The sequence below is a fragment of the Scyliorhinus torazame genome, chromosome 12, assembly GCF_047496885.1.
Source record: "Scyliorhinus torazame isolate Kashiwa2021f chromosome 12, sScyTor2.1, whole genome shotgun sequence".
Taxonomy (NCBI): Eukaryota; Metazoa; Chordata; class Chondrichthyes; order Carcharhiniformes; family Scyliorhinidae; genus Scyliorhinus; species Scyliorhinus torazame.
In genome coordinates, this window is record NC_092718.1 from 203471012 (window position 1) to 203495760 (window position 24749).

At 49.4% G+C, this 24749-nt stretch overlaps 1 protein-coding gene across 9 annotated transcripts in view; it reads right to left on the reverse strand.

Moving 5' to 3' along the window:
• The window catches only part of LOC140386893 (rap1 GTPase-activating protein 2-like), a 618530-nt gene that overhangs the window by 3883 nt on the left and 589898 nt on the right, over positions 1-24749 (reverse strand). For 7 of the 9 annotated variants that reach the window (XM_072469730.1, XM_072469728.1, XM_072469734.1 and 4 more), the window contains 4 exons: positions 22839-22952; positions 22204-22327; positions 19693-19798; positions 8822-8898 (listed from right to left, as the gene is read on the reverse strand). In XM_072469730.1, coding sequence (XP_072325831.1) covers positions 8822-8898; positions 19693-19798; positions 22204-22327; positions 22839-22952 — 421 coding nt within the window. The remainder of the gene's footprint in view (positions 1-8821; positions 8899-19692; positions 19799-22203; positions 22328-22838; positions 22953-24749) is intronic. The other 2 variants (XM_072469729.1, XM_072469737.1) reach the window with 1 other exon arrangement.

The window sequence follows — 24749 nt, forward strand, 5'->3', positions numbered from 1 at the left end:
CAATGTTCTCTCCTTAACTCCTGAAAGCACTAACATGTGTTGGAACTACAGCTGTAATTGATGCCGGGCAAGCTTAGATATCCTCGCCACATGGTTTTTATCTGCATCTGATCCCAGACAGTATTTCCAACAGGCTAGTTGACCATCAGTGGGGCAGTCCAGTTTGCTCCTACTGCATTGCCTGGAGTCAGCAGATTCCAGGCAGATGTGTTGCCTTTCCGTTTTCACTCCACTCCCCCATGAGCACCAAAACACCTACTCCGCCTCCAAAGAGCCCATGGGCTGTAGGGCCGCCCTGGTGATGATCCCACCACAGCCACAGCAGAGATCAGCTTACAACAGATTGATATGGAACCTGGGCTGGTCTGTGTTACTTACTGAGCTGCACATTTGCATTTCGCAACTGAGATATGAGGGCAGCTTTTAAAGGTAAGTCCCTCCTTTTCAAAGATGACAAGGGGCCTGGTGGAGGTAAAGGGTGTTGAGGGAAGAGATAATCTGAGGGATGTCAGGGCAAGAGATTTAAGATAAGGGGTGCCATGGTAAGAGAGCGGAGAGGTGCCATGCTGAGAAATGCAGAAGTAGGGGATGCCAAGACAAAAAAAATGGGAATTAAATTAATTTCTGCACCTTTCGTTTCCAGTGCCCTATCCAACCCTCTCCGAATAGAGGCAGATCAAAGCTCCCTCGAAGTGTGCATTTTTAAATTGTGACATTTCTATTCCTCTCTTTGTGATGGGCTTCCAAAGAAATTAACCAATTCCGAGTTGACTTTTGGCCAGTTTTCTTTTGCTATGGATATGCTGCTAGCGGCCTTGACTCCGAGGAAGGGACCTGTTGTAGTTTCTGTTATCACAGCGTGACCAGGTCGTAACCCAAGTTGCTGAATTGAGTGCCAAGTTAGTATGATGCTGCCTAGATTTCAGATACCAATTTCCTCCTTTAACCTCCCATTCAAACAGTATTTCCCAGTCGATTTCGGCGTGAGAACAGCTGGTGAGTCAGTTTCAGCGGGAGCATTGCGGAAGTGGCTGCTGGGAGGTAAGTCTGTCCTTTAAAAGCACTTGTCTTTGCAGGGGCAGGCCAGTCGATTTCGGCGTGAGAACAGCTGGTGAGTCAGTTTCAGCGGCAGCAGTGCGGAAGTGGTTGCTGGGAGGTAAGTCTGTCCTTTAAAAGCACTTGTCTTTGCAGGGGCAGGCCAGTCGATTTCGGCGGGAGAATCAGCTGGTGAGTCAGTTTCAGCGGGAGCAGTGCGGAAGTGGTTGCTGGGAGGTAAGTCTGTCCTTTAAAAGCACTTGTCTTTGCAGGGGCAGGCCAGTCGATTTCGGCGTGAGAACAGCTGGTGAGTCAGTTTCAGCGGCAGCAGTGCGGAAGTGGTTGCTGGGAGGTAAGTCTGTCCTTTAAAAGCACTTGTCTTTGCAGGGGCAGGCCAGTCGATTTTGGCGGGAGTGGAGCTGGCTGGTTAGTCAATTTCAGCAGGAGCTGAGAAATTTTTATTTTTTATTTTTTTTAAATTAGTGTTTTAGGCGGGAACAGGAAGTCGACCCGCGGACGTCTGGGAAGACCCTCACCAATAAATTCTGGTGGAGAGGAAACCCGAGACACTACACTACACAAAAATAATAATAATATAATAAAATATGGTACTTACCTCAGACCAATGGGTTTTATTATTAGGTTAGAGGAGGAGGGCGGGTGGGAGACACTACACGTGTAGTGTCTCCCACCCGCCCTCCTCCTCTAACCTAATAATAAAACCCATTGGTCTGAGGTAAGTACCATATTTTATTATATTATTATTATTTTTTATAAAAAATTTAATTTAGTTGTTAGCCAGATCTTGGTAGAAAGTTAGAGGAATGGCAGGGAAGGGAGTGCAATGTTCCTCCTGCAGGATGTTTGAGGTGAGGGATGCAGTTAGTGTCCCTGCTGATTTTACCTGCAGGAAGTGCTGCCATCTCCAGCTCCTCCAAGACCGAGTTAGGGAACTGGAGCTGGAGTTGGAAGAACTTCGGATCATTCGGGAGGCAGAAGGGGTCATAGATAGCAGCTTCAGGGAATTAGTTACACCAAAGATTGGAGACAGGTGGATAACTGTAAGAGGGACTGGGAAAAAGCAGTCAGTGCAGGGATCCCCTGCGGTCGTTCCCCTGAGAAACAAGTATACCGCTTTGGATACTTGTGGGGGGGGGGACTTACCAGGGGTAAGCCATGGGGTACGGGCCTCTGGCACGGAGTCTGTCCCTGTTGCTCAGAAGGGAAGGGGGGGGAGAGGAGCAGAGCATTAGTAATTGGGGACTCTATAGTCAGGGGCACAGATAGGAGATTTTGTGGGAGCGTGAGAGACACACGTTTGGTACGTTGCCTCCCAGGTGCAAGGGTACGTGATGTCTCGGATCGTGTTTTCCGGGTCCTTAGGGGGGAGGGGGAGCAGCCCCAAGTCGTGGTCCACATTGGCACTAACGACATAGGTAGGAAAGGGGACAAGGATGTCAGGCAGGCTTTCAGGGAGCTAGGATGGAAGCTCAGAACTAGAACAAACAGAGTTGTTATCTCTGGGTTGTTGCCCGTGCCACGTGATAGTGAGATGAGGAATAGGGAGAGAGAGCATTTAAACATGTGGCTACAGGGATGGTGCAGGCGGGAGGGATTCAGATTTCTGGATAACTGGGGCTCTTTCTGGGGAAGGTGGGACCTCTACAGACAGGATGGTCTACATCTGAACCTGAGGGGCACAAATATCCTGGGGGGGAGATTTGTTAGTGCTCTTTGGGGGATTTTAAACTAATGCAGCAGGGACATGGGAACCTGGATTGTAGTTTTAGGGTAAGGGAGAATGAGAGTATAGAGGTCAGGAGCACAGATTTGACGTCGCAGGAGGGGGCCAGTGTTCAGGTAGGTGGTTTGAAGTGTGTCTACTTCAATGCCAGGAGTATACGAAACAAGGTAGGGGAACTGGCAGCATGGGTTGCTACCTGGGACTTCGATGTTGTGGCCATTTCGGAGACATGGATAGAGCAGGGACAGGAATGGATGTTGCAGGTTCCGGGGTTTAGGTGTTTTAGTAAGCTCAGAGAAGGAGGCAAAAGAGGGGGAGGTGTTGCGCTGCTAGTCAAGAGCAGTATTACGGTGGCGGAGAGGATGCTAGATGGGGACTCTTCTTCCGAGGTAGTATGGGCTGAAGTTAGAAACAGGAAAGGAGAGGTCACCCTGTTGGGAGTTTTTTTTATAGGCCTCCTAATAGTTCTAGGGATGTAGAGGAAAGGATGGCGAAGATGATTCTGGATAAGAGCGAAAGTAACAGGGTAGTTATTATGGGAGAATTTAACTTTCCAAATATTGACTGGAAAAGATATAGTTCGAGTACAATAGATGGGTCGTTTTTTGTACAGTGTGTGCAGGAGGGTTTCCTGAAACAATATGTTGACAGGCCAACAAGAGGCGAGGCCACGTTAGATTTGGTTTTGGGTAATGAACCAGGCCAGGTGTTGGATTTGGAGGTAGGAGAGCACTTTGGGGACAGTGACCACAATTCGGTGACGTTTACGTTAATGATGGAAAGGGATAAGTATACACCGCAGGGCAAGAGTTATAGCTGGGGGAAGGGCAATTATGATGCCATTAGACGTGACTTGGGGGGGATAAGGTGGAGAAGTAGGCTGCAAGGGTTGGGCACACTGGATAAGTGGGGCTTGTTCAAGGATCAGCTACTGCATGTTCTTGATAAGTATGTACCGGTCAGACAGGGAGGAAGGCGTCGAGCGAGGGAACCGTGGTTTACCAAGGAAGTGGAATCTCTTGTTAAGAGGAAGAAGGAGGCCTATGTGAAGATGAGGTGTGAAGTTTCGGTTGGGGCGATGGATAGTTACAAGGTAGCGAGGAAGGATCTAAAGAGAGAGCTAAGACGAGCAAGGAGGGGACATGAGAAGTATTTGGCAGGAAGGATCAAGGAAAACCCAAAAGCTTTCTATAGGTATGTCAGGAATAAGCGAATGACTAGGGAAAGAGTAGGACCAGTCAAGGACAGGGATGGGAAATTGTGTGTGGAGTCTGAAGAGATAGGCGAGATACTAAATGAATATTTTTCGTCAGTATTCACTCAGGAAAAAGATAATGTTGTGGAGGAGAATGCTGAGCCCCAGGCTAATAGAATAGATGGCATTGAGGTACGTAGGGAAGAGGTGTTGGCAATTCTGGACAGGCTGAAAATAGATAAGTCCCCGGGGCCTGATGGGATTTATCCTAGGATTCTCTGGGAGGCCAGGGAAGAGATTGCTGGACCTTTGGCTTTGATTTTTATGTCATCATTGGCTACAGGAATAGTGCCAGAGGACTGGAGGACAGCAAATGTGGTCCCTTTGTTCAAAAAGGGGAGCAGAGACAACCCCGGCAACTATAGACCGGTGAGCCTCACGTCTGTAGTGGGTAAAGTCTTGGAGGGGATTATAAGAGATAAGATTTATAATCATCTAGATAGGAATAATATGATCAGGGATAGTCAGCATGGCTTTGTGAAGGGTAGGTCATGCCTCACAAACCTTATCGAGTTCTTTGAGAAGGTGACTGAACAGGTAGACGAGGGTAGAGCAGTTGATGTGGTGTATATGGATTTCAGCAAAGCGTTTGATAAGGTTCCCCACGGTAGGCTATTGCAAAAAATACGGAGGCTGGGGATTGAGGGTGATATAGAGATGTGGATCAGAAATTGGCTAGCTGAAAGAAGACAGAGGGTGGTGGTTGATGGGAAATGTTCAGAATGGAGTACAGTCACAAGTGGAGTACCACAAGGATCTGTTCTGGGGCCGTTGCTGTTTGTCATTTTTATCAATGACCTAGAGGAAGGCGCAGAAGGGTGGGTGAGTAAATTTGCAGACGATACTAAAGTCGGTGGTGTTGTCGATAGTGTGGAAGGATGTAGCAGGTTACAGAGGGATATAGATAAGCTGCAGAGCTGGGCTGAGAGGTGGCAAATGGAGTTTAATGTAGAGAAGTGTGAGGTGATTCACTTTGGAAGGAATAACAGGAATGCGGAATATTTGGCTAATGGTAAAGTTCTTGAAAGTGTGGATGAGCAGAGGGATCTAGGTGTCCATGTACATAGATCCCTGAAAGTTGCCACCCAGGTTGATAGGGTTGTGAAGAAGGCCTATGGAGTGTTGGCCTTTATTGGTAGAGGGATTGAGTTCCGGAGTCGGGAGGTCATGTTGCAGCTGTACAGAACTCTGGTACGGCCGCATTTGGAGTATTGCGTACAGTTCTGGTCCCCGCATTATAGGAAGGACGTGGAGGCTTTGGAGCGGGTGCAGAGGAGATTTACCAGGATGTTGCCTGGTATGGAGGGAAAATCTTATGAGGAAAGGCTGATGGACTTGAGGTTGTTTTCGTTGGAGAGAAGAAGGTTAAGAGGAGACTTAATAGAGGCATACAAAATGATCAGGGGGTTGGATAGGGTGGACAGTGAGAGCCTTCTCCCGCGGATGGATATGGCTGGCACGAGGGGACATAACTTTAAACTGAGGGGTAATAGATATAGGACAGAGGTCAGAGGTAGGTTCTTTACGCAAAGAGTAGTGAGGCCGTGGAATGCCCTACCTGCTACAGTAGTGAACTCGCCAACATTGAGGGCATTTAAAAGTTTATTGGATAAACATATGGATGATAATGGCATAGTGTAGGTTAGATGGCTTTTGTTTCGGTGCAACATCGTGGGCCGAAGGGCCTGTACTGCGCTGTATTGTTCTATGTTCTATGTTCTATAGTAACGGTCACTGCTAAATAGGCGACAGCCTGAATCCGGGCGGATGTGTGTTAGGAACTTAGGGCTTGATTTTCCGTCTGTTTGCGCCAGTGGGATCCGCTGTGGCGGTGGCGAAACACGTCGCGGGGACCCGCGTGGAACATCCCACCCACAGGAAGAGGAGTCGTCCACTCAGCCTCTCAGTTCCCGCTGCGCCAATCAAATGATTCGCTTCATACCTGCCCATATTAAACTCCACCTGCCCCACTTCTGCCCACTCATTTTAATATATCAATGACCCTTTGCAATTTTCGGTTCACGTCTACACTATTTACTGGGCCACCTAACTCTCATGCCATTCACTGATGGCGGGATTCTCTACTCCTGAATACACTCACCGACTGAGTACCCAGAGCTCTGAGTGAAGAGCGTTCCACTCTCGGTGTTCAAGGGCCATCCCCTCATCATGAGGCCAGTGATCCTTGATGAAAATTCTCCAACTGGGGGAAATAGCCTCTCAGCATCTACCCTATCAAGCGCTCTAAGAATGTTATACTTTTTAGTGAGATCTCCTCTCGTTCTTCTAAACTCCAGCAGATATAGGCAGAGTCTACTCAACCTGTCCTCATAGGTCCTTCGGGCGAATCTTCAAGGCAACCTTTTCTTTCTTCTTTCGTGGGATTTGGCCGTCACCAGCAAGGCCAGCATTTGTTGCCCATCCCTAATTGCCCTTGAATTGACTGGCTTGCCGGGCTATTTTAACAGGGCAGTTAAGGGTCAACCAGATTGTTGTGGGTCTGGAGTCACAAGGAGGCTGGCAGGTTTTTCCTTCCTTTTAAGGAACCTTCCTGTCAATGAATCGATGATAGTTGTCATGGTCACTATTATTGTGACTAGTGTCTTTTTAACATTTGAGATTTATGAATTGAATTTAAATTCCACCAGCTGCCATGGTAGGATGTGAACCCATGTCCCCAGGGCATTTACCTGGGCCTCCGGATTACTGATCCAGTGATATTACTATTATGCCACCATCTCTCCCAGCCATATCTGACCTCAGGGAAGGAGACAAAAGTTGTGCACAGTACTTCAGGTGTACTCCTAACTTATACTCCAGCATTGTACACAATCACCAAAACCCTGTATAATGGCAGCTAGTGGAATTTGAACTCAATGAATAAATTCAACGGATTAATGATAACATCTGGAATTGAAAACTGGTCTCAGTAATGTTGAACATGAAAACTATCATCGATTGTTGTAAAAGCCCCCCTGGTTCACTAATGTCAATGAGGGAAGGAAATCTGCCATCCTTACCTGGTCTGTCCGACATATGACTAGACCCACAGCAAAGTGCCACTCAGTTCAAGGGCAATTAGAGATTGGCAACCATTGCTGGCCTTGCCAATGACGCCCACATCACACAAAAGAAAAATCACTACCTATGCCAATAAGGATGTGTTGATTGTTTTTAAACAGACACGTATACAAGGAATGGAGATAAAACAAGTAAAAGGACTGACCTTATAAGTGTATGTTGCCAGTTGGGGCACTGACTCCTGCTAGTGACCCTGCTTAGAAAATTAGAATGAAATCTACTCCACTGCTGGTTAGGTATTAATGGATTACTAGCAATTGAAAAGTGAAGCACCTTTGAATTGAACAACTTTAGACCACAACCAGTGTTCCCAATTCCTCAGAGAGCAGGTGTTGGCAATGCTTCTGTTGTGACCATTTACACCTCCTCTGGACCCAGCTTTTGTTCCTTATTGTTCCCGAACACTCCCTTTTGTCATGCCATTTAATCACTCCTGCCCTCCAAATTATTGCAGACTTTCCTCACCCTTTACCCCTGGTTCTATACTGGTTTGTAAATTGTAAATCTGTAATTTCTTTTGTTTCTGATGACAAGTCATTGACCTGAAACATTACCCCTTTGTCTATCCTCATGGATGCTGCCTGGCCTACTGAGTGTTTCCAGCATTTTCTGTTTTTATTTCAGATTTCCAGTATCTCGAGTCTCATTGTGCATTCTTGGCTGGGAGCCCAGACATCCATTAGTCTGTTGAAGCAGCTGTTCCTTTGAGTAAAGTTTGTTGTATTGACAGTTCCTTTCCTTAGATCTATTTTGTCAATTGCACAATGCTTATTTACACAAGGTAAAGAGGTGTAAAGTGCAGGTAGTTTCTGCTACTGATACTTTAAAAAGTCAGGATTATGGGCGGCACGGTGGCGCAGTTAGCATTGCTGCCTCACAGAGCTGAGGACCTGGATTCTATCCCGGTCCTGGGCCACTGTCCGTGTGGAGTTTGCACATTCTCCACGTGTCTGCGTGGGTCTCACCCCCACAACCCAAAGATTTGTTGGGTAGGTGGATTGGTCACACTAAATTGCCCCTTATTTGAAAAAATAAAGAATTGGGTACTCTAGATTTATCAAAAAAAATTTAAAAGTCAGAATTATTCTCACTTTTATGGGGTTGTAATGAAAGCAGATATTTCAAAATAAAGATATGAATGAAAGACAGTTTTTAAAGCTCTTCTGCAAATGCCATTGTATAGGATTCATTGCTTCTGTACGAAGTGTATACTGCGTGAATGGGCATGGAAGTGCCATAGGTTGGCATTCAGGGTATAAGGGGCCATTGGGGTTTGGGTAGAGAGGCACTGGTTGGCAAGGGGACATGGGCAAGACCTTTTAAGCTACCTTTCAAATGTTTCCTTCATTCAGACTATGGTTTACGACACCGCTGAGATCTATGAGCCTGTAAAAAGCTGGACCGACTCCACAGAGCTTGCAGGTGGCTAGGAGATGCCTATTCCCACAGTGGAGCTGGCCAGATCAGGAGTGCAGGATGCAGGCTCGCGTCTCGAACCAGCCCAGACTCATGTGCTGGCGGGGGGGGGGGGGGGGCGGGCACCAGGAATGAGGAATCCCGGAATTGGGTCCGTTCCGCCATTTCTGAAGGTGCGCGGAGACTCCCCAACTCACAGGGTAAAACCGACAAGAAGTTTTAATTGAGGAGCTATTCAAATGTGCTGAATCATTACAAAGAAAGGGCTGGACTGAGTGCTCCATACTTACTGGGTTTGAGCTTTGATGGAGTTTCTCAAATCTGAATTTCAAAGTCGCTCTCGGAGAGGTTTTACACTTTGTGGTATCTGGGGAGGAAAATAAACATTGAGAAATTAGATGAATGCTGTTGGCAGATATCAGCTCATGACAGTGGCTGCCAAGCTTTGACTAACCTCAGCTCCTTCTTTCAATTGAGACACACAAGTGAAGGGGGTCAATACTGGATGCACCCTCGAGGTTAGAAAGGGTAGGAGAGAAGTCAAGATAAGCCCAAGATGCATTTGGTTAGCTCACTTCTCACTGTAGATCATGAGTGTACACCAGGTATCCCAGCACCATACCACATTATCTCCAGATGTTTCACAAAAGGAACTACTCTTCTCAAGTGCAATTATTTTTGTTATTCGGACAAGCAACAGAGGGTCAACTTTCATATAAGAATCTTTATTGTCACAAGTAGGCTTACATTAACACTGAAATGAAGTTACTGCGAAAATCCCCGAGTCACCACATTCCGGCGCCTGTTCGGGTACACAGAGGGAGAATTCAGAATGTCCAATTCACCTAACAAGCACATCTTTCGGGATTTGTGGGAGGAAACTGGAGCACCCGGAGGAAACCCACGCAGACACGGGGAGAACGTGCAGATAGTGACCCAAACCGGGAATCGAATCTGGGGCCTTGGCGTTGTGAAGCAACAATGTGCCTTAAATTCAGGGCTCCACCTTCAGAGTTGGCTGTTATTCCTGTTTCAGATACAGACACTGGGGCCAGGATTCTCCGACCTTCCACGCCCGGCGCGGGGCGGAGAATAGCCGATGACACCGGAAATCCGGCGCGATGCCTATTCCCTGCGGACCCGCCAGTCGCATGCGCGCGGTCGACGTGGCGATGGTCGGGGGCCGTTGAAAGAGGCCCCCGCGGCGATTCTTCGAGGAGACCGGACGAGTTCCCGCCGCATTCCCGGCGGCGTGGTTTACATCTGGTTCCACCCAGTGGGAGCTCATGGTGGCGGCTGGTCGTGGCCGTTCTGGTGAGGGGAGGGGGGGGGGGGATCAGACTCCGGGGGGGGGGGCCTCCACGATGACCAGGACTGCGATCGGGGGCAACAGATCAGCGGGCGCGCGCATTCTGGGGGGGGGGGGGGGGCCTCTCTTCTTCCGCGCCAGGCCGCTGTAGGGCTCCGCCATGTTGCGCGGGGGCCGGCGCGAAAACGGCGGCCGGAAGTGCAGGTGAATACATGCAGCAAGCAATCAGACTGCCTATCTCTCGTGCACGCCGATTAACATCGGCTTTTCCTATCGTCGGGTTTCGTTTTCAGAGTCCATGCTTTCAATAAATAAACTGATAGCACAGCAATCTGATCGTCCGACACTCTGAGGTCCGAGACATTCCTGCCTTTGGGAAAACGTGTCCCTTATTGATTATCAGCATATGGGAGTCAACGACAGGGACGGCAGGCATTGAACACTAATCCCCATGGCGACTAATCGGCGAGAAAATGGGGTGGAGGGTTTGTTCTGAATGGCTGGGTAGGCCACTTCAGAGAATCAGCCACATTGGTGCGTGACCAGGGTAACATGTGGGCCTGAGCAGGCCGGGGCAGCAGGTTCCCTTCCCTGAAGGGCAGTGGCAAAGTGCTCACTTTTATCGACACTAGCTTTCACGTCCAGAGTTTGGAAAAATGGAATTGAAATCTGATGAGTTGGGTGTTCTGGATCACATACAGGTCACCAACACTTGAAGTAGTGCAACACTATTTCATTGAATTGTTCACTCTTTAAACATACTTGAACTGTGGGTAAATACGAAACTAGCTTTAACTAAAGACCTTTGCCTTGTCCTAACCAGTTGATGCACTCAGCACATGGTGAATGTCTGTGTTGCAGGCTGTGAGCTCTGTGCTCCCAGCTAGCTGCTACTCGAATGAGCGGGAACTCTGATGCCCCCTGTCTTTATAGTGCGTGTGCTCTCACTGGTGATTGGCTGCGGTGTTGTATATGTTGATTGGTCCCACTGTGTGTCCATCAGTGTGTGGCTGCACCATGATATACTGGTGTATATTATGACATCCCCCTTTTATATACAAAAATGTGCCTGCGTGACAATAAATAGTGTGTGGCGAATGTTCCTGACTACGTGTGTGCAAAATATTTACAGGACTATGTACATAAAACTAAGCTATTTACATGGGAAGGTACCTGGTGCAGAAAAAAGTTTGACACACAAATAACGAGATGAACACTATATACAAACCACTTGAACGATTAAACGGAAGAACAGAACAGACCAGAGAATCCATTAGTGCACAAAGTTCACAAATTAAGTCTCTGAGGTGGGCGACGAATTCTGGTTGACCGCCTCAAGGGTGGGTCGGGAGCCGCCGGCTGAGGAGCGGGCTGGACTGCATCAGAGTGAGGAGGATGCAGAGTGACCGGGATCTCTGCATAGTCCAGGTCAGGGTCAGCAGGAGGGCGAGGCGACAGTGGAGGATCACGTAGTGAGCGCGGAACGAGACGAAGGGCATGTCGATTACGGCGCAGAATGGAACCATCTGGTAGACGAACCAGGAACGAGCGGGGAGCCACCTGCCGAAGAACCACAGCGGTTGCGGACAAGCCACCATCCGGAAGAATGATGCGGACGTTGTCATCTGGAACCAGAGCAGGGGGATCAGCTGCACGGGGTCATGAGCCGCCTTGTGCTGTGCACGAGACAGTTGCATTCGTTGAAGGACCGGAACGTGGTCGAATGGACGTGAATGGACGGCACCGTCGTCCTCAGGGTGCAACCCATGAGCAGCTGGGCTGGCGACAGGCCAGTGGACAGTGGGGCCGAGCGATAGGCCAGCAGGGCGAGGTAGAAGTTGGATCCCGCATCGGCAGCCTTGCAGAGGAGCCGTTTGACTATGTGGAAGCCCTTCTCCGCTTTGCCATTGGATTGGGGGTACAGGGATGTCACATGCACAATGTTGTACCTCCTGGCAAAGTTGGACCATTCCTGGCTTGCGAAGCAGGGGCCATTGTCCGACACCACAGTGAGTGGGATGCCGTGACGAGCAAAGGTGTCTTTACAGGCACGGATGACTGCAGACGATGTGGTGTCGTGCAAACGTACCACCTCCGGGTAGTTGGAAAAATAGTCTGCAATCAGAACATAGTCCCTGCCCAGCGCGTGGTCCCTGCCCAGCACGTGGAACAGGTCGATGCCGACCTTGGGTCAAGGGGACGTGACCAACTCATGGGGCTGTAGGGTCTCACGTGGTTGGGCCGGCTGGAACCACTGACAGGTGGGGCAGTTGAGCACTGTGTTGGTGATGTCGTCATTGATGCCGGGCCAGTACACTGCCTCTCGGGCCCATTGGTGGCACTTCTCCACTCCAAGATGGCCCTCGTGTAGCTGTTCCAAGACGAGCTGGCGCATGCTGTGCGGGATAACAATGTGGTCCAGCTTCAGGAGGACCCACCATCGACTACCGCCAGATCGTCTCTGATGTTGTAGAACTGCGGATATTGGCCCTTGAGCCACCCGTCTGTTAGGTGGTGCATGACACGCTGTAGCAGGGGGTCAGCCGCAGTCTTGCGGCGAATTTGAACGAGGCGTTCATCCGTGGCCGGTAGTTTGGAGGCCACGAAGGCCACAGAGCATCGGCCATGATCAGGTCCTTGCCTGGGGTGTATACCAGCTGGAAGTCGTATCGCCGGAGTTTGAGCAGAATGCGCTGGAGGCGAGGTGTCATGTTGATCAAGTCTATTTGTATTATATTTACCAGCGGGCGATGGTCGGTCTCGACGGTGAATTGGGGAAGGCCATACACATAATCATGAAACTTAACCACACCGGTCAGGAGGCCCAGGCACTCCTTTTCTATCTGCGCGTAACGCTGTTCCGTGGGGGTCATGGCGCGTGACGCATATGCAACGGGGGCCCATGATGAGGCCTCATCGCGTTACAGGAGCACTGCCACAATGCTGGATTGACTGGCATCGGTCGGAATTTTTGTCTCTTTTGCTGGATCAAAAAAGGCCAATACCGGGGCCGTGGTAAGTTTGGTTTTAAGTTCTCTCCATTCGCGCTCGTGGGCAGGAAGCCATTGGAAGTCTATTATCTTCCTGACCAGGTTCCTGAGAACTGTGGTATGAGAGGCGAGGATAGGGATGAACTTCCCTAGGAAGTTGACCATGCCAAATATCGGAGGACTGCCTTCTTATCCTCTGGCTTTTTCATGGCTGTGATGGGAGCCACCTTGTCCGCATCCGGCCGCACACCCAACTGGAAGATATGGTCCCCTAGGACCTTGAGTTCCGTCTGGCCGAAGGAGCATTTGGCTCTATTGAGGCGTAGGCCCTGCTCCCGTATGCGTTTGAACACGCGCTGGAGGCGACAAATAATTATCTCGTCGACATAGACGCGAACACCTTCAATGCCTTCCATCATTTGTTCCATGATCCTGTGGAACACTTCTGACGCCGATATGATCCCAAACGGCATCCTGTTGTAACAATATCTGCCAAAAGGAGTGTTAAAGGTACACAGTTTCCTGCTGGATCGGTCTAGTTGAATTTGCGAGAATCCTTTCGAGGAATCATGTTTGGTGAAGAGCTTGGCGCGAGCTATCTCGCATGCGATCTCTTCGCGCTTGGGGATTGGGTAATGCTCCCTCATTATGTTGCGATTCAGATCCTTTGGATCAATGCAGATTCTGAGCTCGCCGGAAGGCTTTTTTACGCACACCATGGAACTGACGCAGTCGGTTGGTTCCGTAACTCTGGAGATCACTCCTTGGTCTTTGAGGTCCTACAGCTGCTGCTTGAGGCGGTCCTTGAGGGGTTCTGGGACTCTGCGAGGTGCATGCACCACAGGCATGGCGTTCTGTTTGAGTAGGATCTTGTATGTATATGGGAGCGTGCCCATGCCTTCAAAGACATCGCGGTGCTGGTTGATGATGGCGTTGAGTTGCGCCCTGAAGTCAGCATCCTGGAAGGCAGACGTGTCATCAGGAGAGCGTGAACTCTTTGAATGAGGTTTAGCAGCTTGCATGCCTGTGCGCCAAGCAGAGTCCTTTGACGAGCCAACAATCTCGAAAGGAAGGATGGCTTTTCGTGACTTGTGCGTCACTTCGAGTTGGCATGAGCAGGTAGCAGGAATGATGTTGCCATTGTAGTCCAATAGCTGGCAGGCTGATGGAAGAATGGTTGGTTTGACACGAAGGCTTTGGAAAGCAGACCACCCCATGAGATTGGCGGAGGCACCAGTGTCCAGGCGGAATCGTATTTGGGACCGGTTGACCGTCAGGGTGGCACACCACTCATCGTCTGGATCGATGCTGTATACCGACAGCGGCTGGTGTCTTTGCTTCGGGGACAGCCTGTTTTTCGTTACGACACCAACTCGAAAAGGCTCCTTCGGGTCCTCGGTGTCACTGCTGTGTGGGAGGTCGAAATCGGACTTGGTGACCGTGGGTTGAATTGCCCGAACATTCCTGCGAGGCTGGCTGAAGCGATATGAATTGGAAGGCTGAGCTGCTCGACAGCAGGCAGCATAATGGCCAAGTCTTCCACATCGTAGGCATTGTCGAGATTTTGCGGGGCATTGCCGCTTTAAATGGGCGGAGCCACAGTTGCCGCAAGTGGTGACGTCAGCACGTTCGCTGCGCCACCGCGCATGCGCAGTGCGGTCCTGCGTGGTGCGCGCCTGCGCATTACATTCCTCCATGTCGCCGTCCCCTCGTTTGGTGCGTACAAGCGTGGGAGTCCGCGAAAAGCGTGCAAAATGGCTGCCCTCATCCAGGCTGAGGCCCTGGAGGTGCTCAATCACTTGGACCCGTTCAGCCTCGTGGGGACCTTGCCGGGCCATTTCAGCCGCTTGTATATGGGAGTACCGACTGGTGGCATTTTCATGTAGGACACAGGTCTCGATGGTGGTCGCTAGGGTGAGTTGCTTTACTTTGAGGAGCTGCTGACGTAGGGAGTCAGACTGAACACCGAAAATGATCTGGTCGTGTATCATGGAGTTGGAGGTAGGCCCGTAGCTGCAAGATTGCGCAAGGATGCGGAGGTGCATTAGAAAGGATTGGAAAGGCTCGTCCTTACCCTGCAAACGCTGCTGGAACACGTAGCGGTCGAAACTTTCATTCACCTCTACGCTGCAGTGAGTGTCAAATTTGAGGAGAACCGTCTTGAACTTCGTCTTGTCTTCGTCATCTGCAAAGGTGAGAGAGTTGAAAATGTGGATGGCATGGTCCCCAGCCGTGGAGAGGAGAAGAGCAATCTTTCTGGTGTCCGAGGCGCCCTCCCTGTCCGTGGCTTCGAGGAAGAGCTGGATATGCTGCTTGAAAATCTTCCAGTTGGCCCCGAGGTTGCCGGCGATGTGGAGCGGCGGCGGCGGGCTGATGTTGTCCATGTTGCAGGATGACGGAATGCTGGCGGAAGGCAGATCACTTGCAGATAGGTCTAAGAAGTGCTAGTATGCAACCACTCCTGGTATCATGATGTGTTGGGTGTTCTGGATCACATACAGGTCACCAACACTTGAAGGAGTGCAACACTATTTCATTAAAAGGTTAACTATTTAAACATACTTGAACTGTGGGTAAATACGAAACTAGCTTTAACTAAAGACCTTTGCCTTGTCCTAACCAGTTGCTGCATTCAGCACATGGTGAATGTCTGTGTTGCAGGCTGTGAGCTCTGTGCTCCTAGCTAGCTGCTACTCGAATGAGCGGGAACTCTGATGTCCCCTGTCTTTATAGTGCGTGTGCTCTCACTGGTGATTGGCTGCGGTGTTGTGTATGTTGATTGGTCCCATTGTGTGTCCATCAGTGTGTGGCTGCACCATGATATATTGGTGTATATTATGACAAAATCGTCAAAATTTTGATTTGAACCCACATTCTCCAGATTGTTAATCCAAGCCTTTGGACTTTGAGTCCAGCAATTTAACCAACACATTATAATTGGTGAAAGCTCTCGTTCTCCTTACACTCTGTCCCTGCAAGAAGTTATTCAGACAGGCCTGGGCCCTCTCTCAGATTTAGCCCCGGCAACTATGAATGGGAGGTATTCAGCGGGTGATTTGCGTTTGGACATTTCAAAGCCAATCGGCGGTGGAATTCCAGTCACACAACTAGGGCAAACCCACCTGACACCTCAACGTGTCGGGCGGAATTCAACCAACACATTTCAAAGCGTTTGGCCGAGTTTGCGATTCACTTTTTCGGCTGGCAGCGCACCCCTGCCTGTGGGTTTCCCGGGGGCGTGGGGTGGTGACAATGGGAAATTCCACTGACAAGAGGTAGGAAGACAGAATCACGGCGGCAACGAATGGCGCGCGGCCGAGAAACACGCGGCTGGGGGACCGGAAAATCATAGAATCATAGAATGTACAGTGCAGAAGGAGGCCATTCAGCCCATCGAGTCTGCACGGGCCTTGGAAAGGGCACCCTACTTAAGCCCACACCTCCACCCTATCCCTGTAACCCAACCTAACCTTTCGGATGCTAAGGGCAATTTATCATGGCCAATCCACCTAACCTGCACATCTTTGGACTGTGGGAGGAAACCGGAGCACCCGGAGGAAACCCACGCAGACACGGGGAGAACGTGCAGACTCAGCACAGACAGTAACCCTAGGCCGGTATTGAACCGGTGACCCTGGAGCTGTGAGGCAGCAGTGCTAACCACTGTGCCACCGTGCCACCTTAATCCCGTCTTTAATCATTTTTTTGGGCCTTGGGGAGTTTCTACCCGGTCAAGCCCGCACTTAGAAATTGCTTCATCACAAGGGAGCTGAACCCGCTGGCCAGATCGGCCCCTCAGAGATCGCGAGATTGTGTGGACCTTGCTCTGATCTCTAAGTGAGGCTGAGGGTCCGCCACAACCCCCCACCCATGGGAAATGTAAGTCTCCATGGTCATTACCCCATACCCCCCAAGTGAGCGCACCTCACTACAGGGTCGCTGAGGGCCCCACACCCTTTTCAGGCCCCCCCCCCACTCTGAATTCCCCAACCTTTCTGAGACCCCTTCATACCCGCCCTTCACCCCGCTCCCCAACTTTCATAACCCTGCTCAACCCTCTTTCATGGCCCTGGCCCCCCTCAGGCCTTGACCCTTGGCAGGGTCACCCTGGCACCTGGGTACTCCAGCACTGCCACCTCAGCATCCTGGCAGTGCCCGTGCCAGCTGGCAGTGCCAAGATAACCGGGAGCCAGAGGGAGAGCCATGGGGCCACCCTGCCCTGTCCCCAGCCACCCAGGATCTCCAATGGCCTGGAAAACCTCCCAGGTGCCGTTACGCCTGGTCCACGTTTGTGTGGATCAGTACTAAACGGTGCCTGATCGAGGCCTCGCTGGGGAGGTTGTTAGATCCTGTAAAGCCAATTTAAATATGCGGATCTGATTTCGGCCAGCGAGGCCTCTTGTGAAATTCAACGGCCTCTTTGCTTCACCAAGTCGGGCATGACAAGGCCGGTAAATCGCGCTCATAGTTTAGATGAGCCTAAAGTTCAAGGCTATCCCACAATTGGATTCTGCTCCCATATCCTGTTTTTAATTTATTCTTGGGATGCGGTTAACATTTATTACCCATCCCTAATTGCCTCAAGTGTTCAGCTGCCTTCTTGAACTGCTGCAGTTCTTGTGGTGTAGGTATATCCACTGTGCTGTTGGACAGCAAGTTCCAGGATTCTGAATCAGCAAAAATGAAGGAATTTTTTTTTTTTTAAATGTTATTCTCCTCCCTTTTTCACATTTTCTCCCAAATTTGCACCCACCAACAATAAACAATAATCAGTAACAAATATGTCAATCCCCATATCAATAACAACGATCCCATCCTCCCACCAAACCCCAAGCATTAGCCCGCATGTTCACACAAACAAATGACAAAAAGGAATTAGGGATCACCCATAGTCGCCATTAACACACACAGCCCGCCTCCCCCTCCCCCCAACGCCCCCCCCCCCCCCCAACTAATGTTCGATGTTATCCAGTTCTTGAAAGTGCATAATGAATAACGCCCATGAATTGTAGAACCCCTCCATCCTTCCCCTCAGTTCAAACTTAACCTTCTCAAGAGTCAAGAATTCCAGCAGGTCCCCCCGCCACGCCAGGGCACAGGGTGGAGAGGTTGCTCTCCATCCCATCAGGATCCGCCTTCGGGCGACCAACGAGGCGAAGGCTGCAACATCTGTCTCCGCACCCGTTTCCAACCCCGGCTGGTCCGACACCCCGAATACGGCCTCCCGGGGACACCGGGTCCAGTTTCACGTGCACCACTTTAAAAATTACCCTAAAAACCTCCTTCCAGTAATCCTCTAGCTTTGGACAGGAAAAAAAAAGGACGAAAACATATGAACGTGATTAGCAGGGCCCACCCTTCAACGTTCACATACATCTTCTACTCCTTCAAAGAATCGGCTCATCCTCGCCCTCGTGAGGTGTGCTCTGTATACCACCTTCAGCTGTATCAGCCCTAACCTCGCGCACGAGGTGGAGGCATTCACTCTCCGGAGCACCTCACACCAGAACCCCTCCTCCATATCCTCTCCCAACTCTTCCTCCCACTTTGCTTTGATCCCTTCCAGTGGTGCCTTCTCCTCTTCCAAAATAGCTCCGTAAACCGCCGACACTACCCCCTTCTCCAGTCCCCCTGTCGTCAGCACCTCCTCCAGCAATGTGGAGGCCGGCTCCACCGGGAAGTCCTGTATCTCCTTCCTGGCAAAATCTCGAACCTGCATGTATCTAAACATTTCCCCCTGCTCCAGCACATACTTCGCTTCCAGCTCCTTCAATCCTGCAAACCGACCCCTAAGAAACAAATCTTTTAGTGTCTTAATCCCCTTCTCCTCCCATTTCCGAAAATTTCCATCCCACTTCCCTGGCTCAAAAGTGGTTCCCCCGAATCGGCATTTCCCATGACCCTGCCCCCAACCCGAAGTGTTGGTGAAACTACCTCCAAATTCTCAACGAAGCTATTATTACCGGACTCCCTGAGTACTTCCCCGGGGCTATCGGGAGCGGCGCTGTTGCTAGTGCTTTCAATCCCGACCCTCTGCACAAACTCTCCTCCATTCTGACCCACTGGGAATCAACCTCTCTGACCCAGCTCCGCACCTTCTCCACATTCAGCAACGATGAAGGAATAATGACATATTTCTATGTCAGGATGGTGTGCGACTTGGAGGGGAATTGCAGGTGGTGATGTTCCCTCTTGCCTGCTGCCCTTGTCCTCCTAGGTGGTGGAGGTCGCAGGTTTGGAAGATGCTGCTGAAGGAGCCTTAGTGAGTTGCTGCACTGCATCTTTAAGATTGTGGCAAATTATTGCCACTGTGTGACAGTGGTGGAGGGAGTGAATGTTTAATGTGGTAAGTTGTCCCTCTCGCACCTAGCCTCCAAATGCATCTTCCGTTGTGACTTTTTTATTAAAGCAATCGATTGGTAGAACAGAACTTGAGCACTGCTGAAAAGAGACATGTTGTCAAAGTTTTTCATCTCGCACGCATCAGGACAAATGCAAGAATGCCAAATTTCAAACAGTCACAACACTTTATACTACAGGAGAAAAGGGGGGCTGATTGGTTGACAAATCAACTCTGATTGGCTGAGCCATTGCCATGGAAAAAGCAACTATAGACGCTCCAAGCTCCCTTTTGTTGACACCAAGGACAATATTCCCTGGAACCTCCCTTTGTCTTCTTTCTCAAGCTCATTATGTTGGAGTCAGGAGCTAATGTGCCATCTCCTCCACTAACCTCTTAATTCCCAGCACCCCCACACAGTATGAGAACTCTTTACCTTACATTTAATCTTTTACCTCCAATGACCTGCAGACCTAGAAGCCAAGCACGGCATTACTTATTTCATAGTCTCGACATACAGACCTGTGGGGCTCTTGCACAAGCTGGTTTGGCTTGAGCCACTTTGGTTTTCATTGCTGTAGGCAAAAACATCTTGTCTGAATGGTGATGAAATGGGTGGCTGGTTGCCCTGTAAGGACAGAAGGAACGTTTATCAGTCGGGAAATGATATAACAAGGCTCAATAATTAGTCTCCTAAGTTACCATCTATTTACAGGACAGCCTGAATATTGCTGTAATAATAAAAATGGATTGGGCAGCCAATCTGTATTCCCACTCGGCCCAGGGAAACATTTCCAGGAGGCGCGAAGCTGTTCCAACACGGCTCCCCTCTGTTTCCCTGGCAACCCCCAACTCCACTTCCTCTCCCCTCAACCCTGGGGCCAGGAAAATTCAGCCCTGACTGAGGATACATCATTCTGATTGGTTAAAGAGCCTCGCTGTTGGTTGTCCTGTTGACAGATGCCATACATCCCCTGTAGACAGCACCACACCGGAGACCAACCCTTCATTATTAGATATCTGCACTGACAAGGTCGCGATGAGTCAGTGGCAGTTCATGTGAGCTGAGCAGGGAATGTTATTTCTTTGCCACTGAAGGGAACATTTGGGCCTATAATTTTTTTCTCGTCTTTTTTTCTGCAAGGGAAAACTTGGGTTACATGGGTGACAACGACCCTCTTCTCCCAATCCAGTACCTCCTTTAGGTGGTGGCATGGTGGCACAGTGGCTATCACTGCTGCCTCACAGCGCCAGGGACCCAGGTTCAAATCCGATCTTCATGCCCTGTGTGGGGTTGGGGGGGAGGGGGTGGTGGGAAGAGGACGAACCCCTTATAGATGAGTTGGGACTTTGGGGAGGGGGGTTCGCGCCTGGGGGGGGGGTCAATAGATCGGGATGACATTTCTCCTCCTGCACTCGGGAGTTCTGGCGAGTGGAGCTCCTCAGCATAGGAAAGGAGACTAAATGCAGCCTCAGCAGGGTGTTGTTGCCCGCTAAGGCTCTGAATTGAAACAGAGCCCTGATAGATAGCGAGGTGTTTCTTGGGAAACATCTGGCTAAACGTGCTGGCCACGGGACTCTGTTCCAATTTGGTTAGATCGCGCCCTCTGTTCCTCTCTCCAACAGATGCTGCCAGATTTGCTGAATTTTTCCAGCACTTTCTGCTTATATTTCGGATCTCCAGTTTCAGCTCTATTTTGCTATTATTCTGGAGGGTGGGGCAGCACAGTGGTGCAGTGGTTAGCACTGCTGACTCACGGCGCCGAGGTCCCAGGTTCGATCCCGGCTCGGGGTCACTGTCCGTGTGGAGTTTCCACATTCTCCCCGTGTTTGCGTGGGTTTGGCCCCCACAACCCAATGATGTGCAGGGTAGGTGGATTGGCCATGCTAAATTGCCTGCCCCTTAATTGGAAATAATTAACTGGGTACTCTAAAATTTCAAAAATAATTATTCTGGAGGGTGTAGTTGGGCATAAAAACTGTCTCCAACTACGTTAAGGCTTTCATACACTGAGTTTGCGACAGTCAGGTTAACTTCATTATCATGGGGGTGTCCCTTTAAGAAAGGTTTTTGTCTTATCACATGGTTTCAGTGATGTCATTTTGTGGATGAAGCTGAGCTGTGGCTGTGAGGTTTGTTTTACTTTTGCTTTTCAGTTTTCACTGCTGTGGACTACAGACAGAGAAAATAAGTGTTGTGGCCTGTCTCGCTCTCTTTTCAGTTTAAAGAGTTGTTCCAGGAACAAAAAACACTGATTACAGCTACCTGCTTTGGTAACTTAAAAGGTATAGTTTGCTTTCCGGAAGGGTTCAAGCCTGCTGGTGAGACGGGGTCAGAATCTCAGGGAAAGCCAGTCTTATTCAAGTGAGAATGCAGAGTGCTGGGCCACGCCCCTTGAAAATAAAGGGTTTTTGGTTTATGATATTTTGTTTTTGAATTGGAACAGTTAAGGGGGCATTCATTGTTATACATAAGTTACTGTAGCTGTAGTGTGTCTTTATGTTTGTAATTGATAAAAATTCTTGCTGTGTGTTTATATAAATGTTGACTAAGTTCTTAGAATATTGCTTATTTTGCTTAATGTGTCTGGGAAGACTGATGAATCACTCCTGAAGGTAAGGTTCTTGTGCCCATCCTTGCCAAATTCAACATAAAGGTTGTAGATCAGGCGGACTTCATAATATACTTTGGAGTTTCTAAACCCTGGCCCATAACAACATCCATTTCACCATAGAATACCAACAGTGCAGAAGGAGGCCATTCAGTCCATCGAGACCGCACCAACCCCCCGAAGGAGACTCTACCTAGGCCTACTCTCCTGCCCCATCTAACCTGCACATCTTTGGATACCAAGGGGCAATTTATCATGGCCAATCCACCTCACCTGCACATCTTTGGACTGTGGGAGGAAACTGGAGCACATGGATGAAACCCCCGCAGACAGTCACCCGAGGCCAGAATCGAACCCAGGTCCCTGGTGCCATGTACCTGTTCCAGCAGCTCTCCCCATGGAACATCCTATATATACTCACAGTGCCGGCCTCGTATTCCTCCAACGCTTCATTCTCGCCAGCCGTGCTGCTGAAGCTACTCGTGCTCGACGAGGAACGGGAGATGTTGCCCCGGCCATTCTCCTTGAGCTTGTTGAAGGCTCTGCTGGAGAATAATGAAGACAACATGAGAGGCTAGGATTATGCCATACGGTGCTGCCTTCGTCTCTCGGCATGGGAGCGCCATCAACAGTGGCTCCAATTAGGATTTGAGGGCGAGTGAACGATGGGAGTGACCAAGCCTTAGAGAGAGAGAGATGGTAGATTAACATGGCACATAGCTGGAGCGCCAACAGATTGGAAGGACATGGGCCAACACCCATGGTTCTGTTGCTTGGGAAAGGTAATAGAAACAGAGGAACACGAGTAGGCCATTCAGCCGGACGAGCCTGCCCCGTCATTTAATATGATGGTGGCTGATTGGGCACTTCAATGCCTTTTACACCCATGCAATATTTAATAAGTATAAGCAAGCTCAACAAGAAAGACTCATGAGCAGCTCTTGGCCACATTTCCTCCTATCATACATACTGTTCAGGATAGTATTTCAAATAAAAAAACATTATTGAAAAATGTTGATAGAGGTGTGCACTGGTGTTTAACGCTGCTGACGTTACCTGTCTTTGTTGGGACCCATTTCAGGAGAGCTTGGGTTGGAGGATGTTTCCCACCTGATGTCCGATGAGAGCTGGCCACTTTCTGGGGTCCTCGTCAAACTCGACAGACTCTCACTGCCACAGAGAAATAAGAGTCAACATGTCAATGCCACCTTTAGGGAGGGTGTCAACTATTCGCCCTTTGTATTTGTGTCTTTGACGTCACGCAAGTCATGGCGCGAAACTTTGGAATCACAGGACTCTCTACAATAACCTCAAGTCCTGGTGCTGTGAAATCAGTCCCATTTATACCCCAAACAAATTGTGCATATCGTGGCTGCCTGGCTTCAACTAAAAGAGCATTTGCCTTGGGTATGGGTCAACCTACACAAGGATATGGGGTGGAGCATGGGTCATCACACACCAGATGGGCTGAATGGCATGTTGAAAATCTCTATGTAATTCTCTGTAATCTCAATCTTGCACTCGCTACATCATAACTACTACCAATGAGAATTGAATCTTACAAATAGAATTGAGGGATTCTGCCGATCACCAATGTTATATTCTTCTTTTTTACCGTGTTAACATACCAACATACCAATACCAAACAGGGGCTGTTTAGCACAGAGCTAAATCGCTGGCTTTGAAAGCAGACCAAGGCAGGCCAGCAGCACAGTTCAATTCGCGTAACAGCCTCCCCGAACAGGCGCCGGAATGTGGCGACTAGGGGCTTTTCACAGTAACTTCATTTGAAGCCAACTTGTGACAATATGCAATTTTCATTTCATTTCAATTATACAAAAGGGTTGGTGAAACAATAACGTGTTTTTAAAAATTTGACTATAAGACTATATGCAGATAGATTTACTAGGGAGCCAAGTATAGTGCATCTATTCTTTACCCTGCTGCTTGCAGACTGCTGACAAGTCATGGGACTAATACATCACATCCTGTCTATATGGTAATGATTGACAGATATGCCCCCTTAAAAGTACATGTTATCATTGCTCAACTTCCTCCTTTTTTCTTACTAAAGGTTTACCTTTAAAGAATCAAACTATTTACATGACAGCAACAACCAACAACTAGGAACCCTCTAAGTGTAAAGTAAGATAGACATCACAAAGGTGGAAAAGTTCAATTGTGGGAAGGGACATTGTGGGAATTTCTACATTCTCTGATCTTTAAAATGAACCACACCGCTTTAACAGCATCAAACGATTTATCCCTAGCATAGAAGTGCAGAAGGAGACCATTCAGTCCATCGGGTCCACACCGACCCTCTGTAGAAGCACTATACCTAGCCAACTCCCTTCCCCCACCCTATCCCCGCAACCCTACCGAACCTCTACATCTTTCGACACTGAGGGGCAATTTTTCTATGGCCAATTCACCCAACCTGCCACCCACCCAACATCTCTGGACTGTGGGAGGAAACCGGAGCACCTGGAGGAAGCCCATGCACGCACGGGTAGAAAGTGCAAACTCCAAAGTTGGAATTGAACCCGAGTCCCTGGAGCGGCGTGAGGCCGCAGTGCTAACCACTGCACCGCAGTGCAGGAAATTTGACACCAAGTCACACAAGGAGATATTAAGACTGGCAACCATAAGCTTGGTGATAATGATAGGTTTCAAGGTATGTCTTACAGGAGGCGAGGGGGTTAGGGAGGTGGAGAGGTTTAGGGAGTGAATTTCAGGGCTTCGGGCCCAGATAGCTGAGGGGACGGTTGCTAATGATGAAGTAAAGGAAATTGGGATGGTCAAGAGCCAGAGTTGGAGGAACGCAGGGATTTCGGGAGGTTTTTGACTGATTCAGGTTACAGAGATAGGAATGGGTGAAAACATCAGAGGGATTTGGAAACCAGGATGATAATTTTAAAAATCTTGCAACTGTCTGACCAGAACAAGCATAAATAAGCTGCCCAAAAG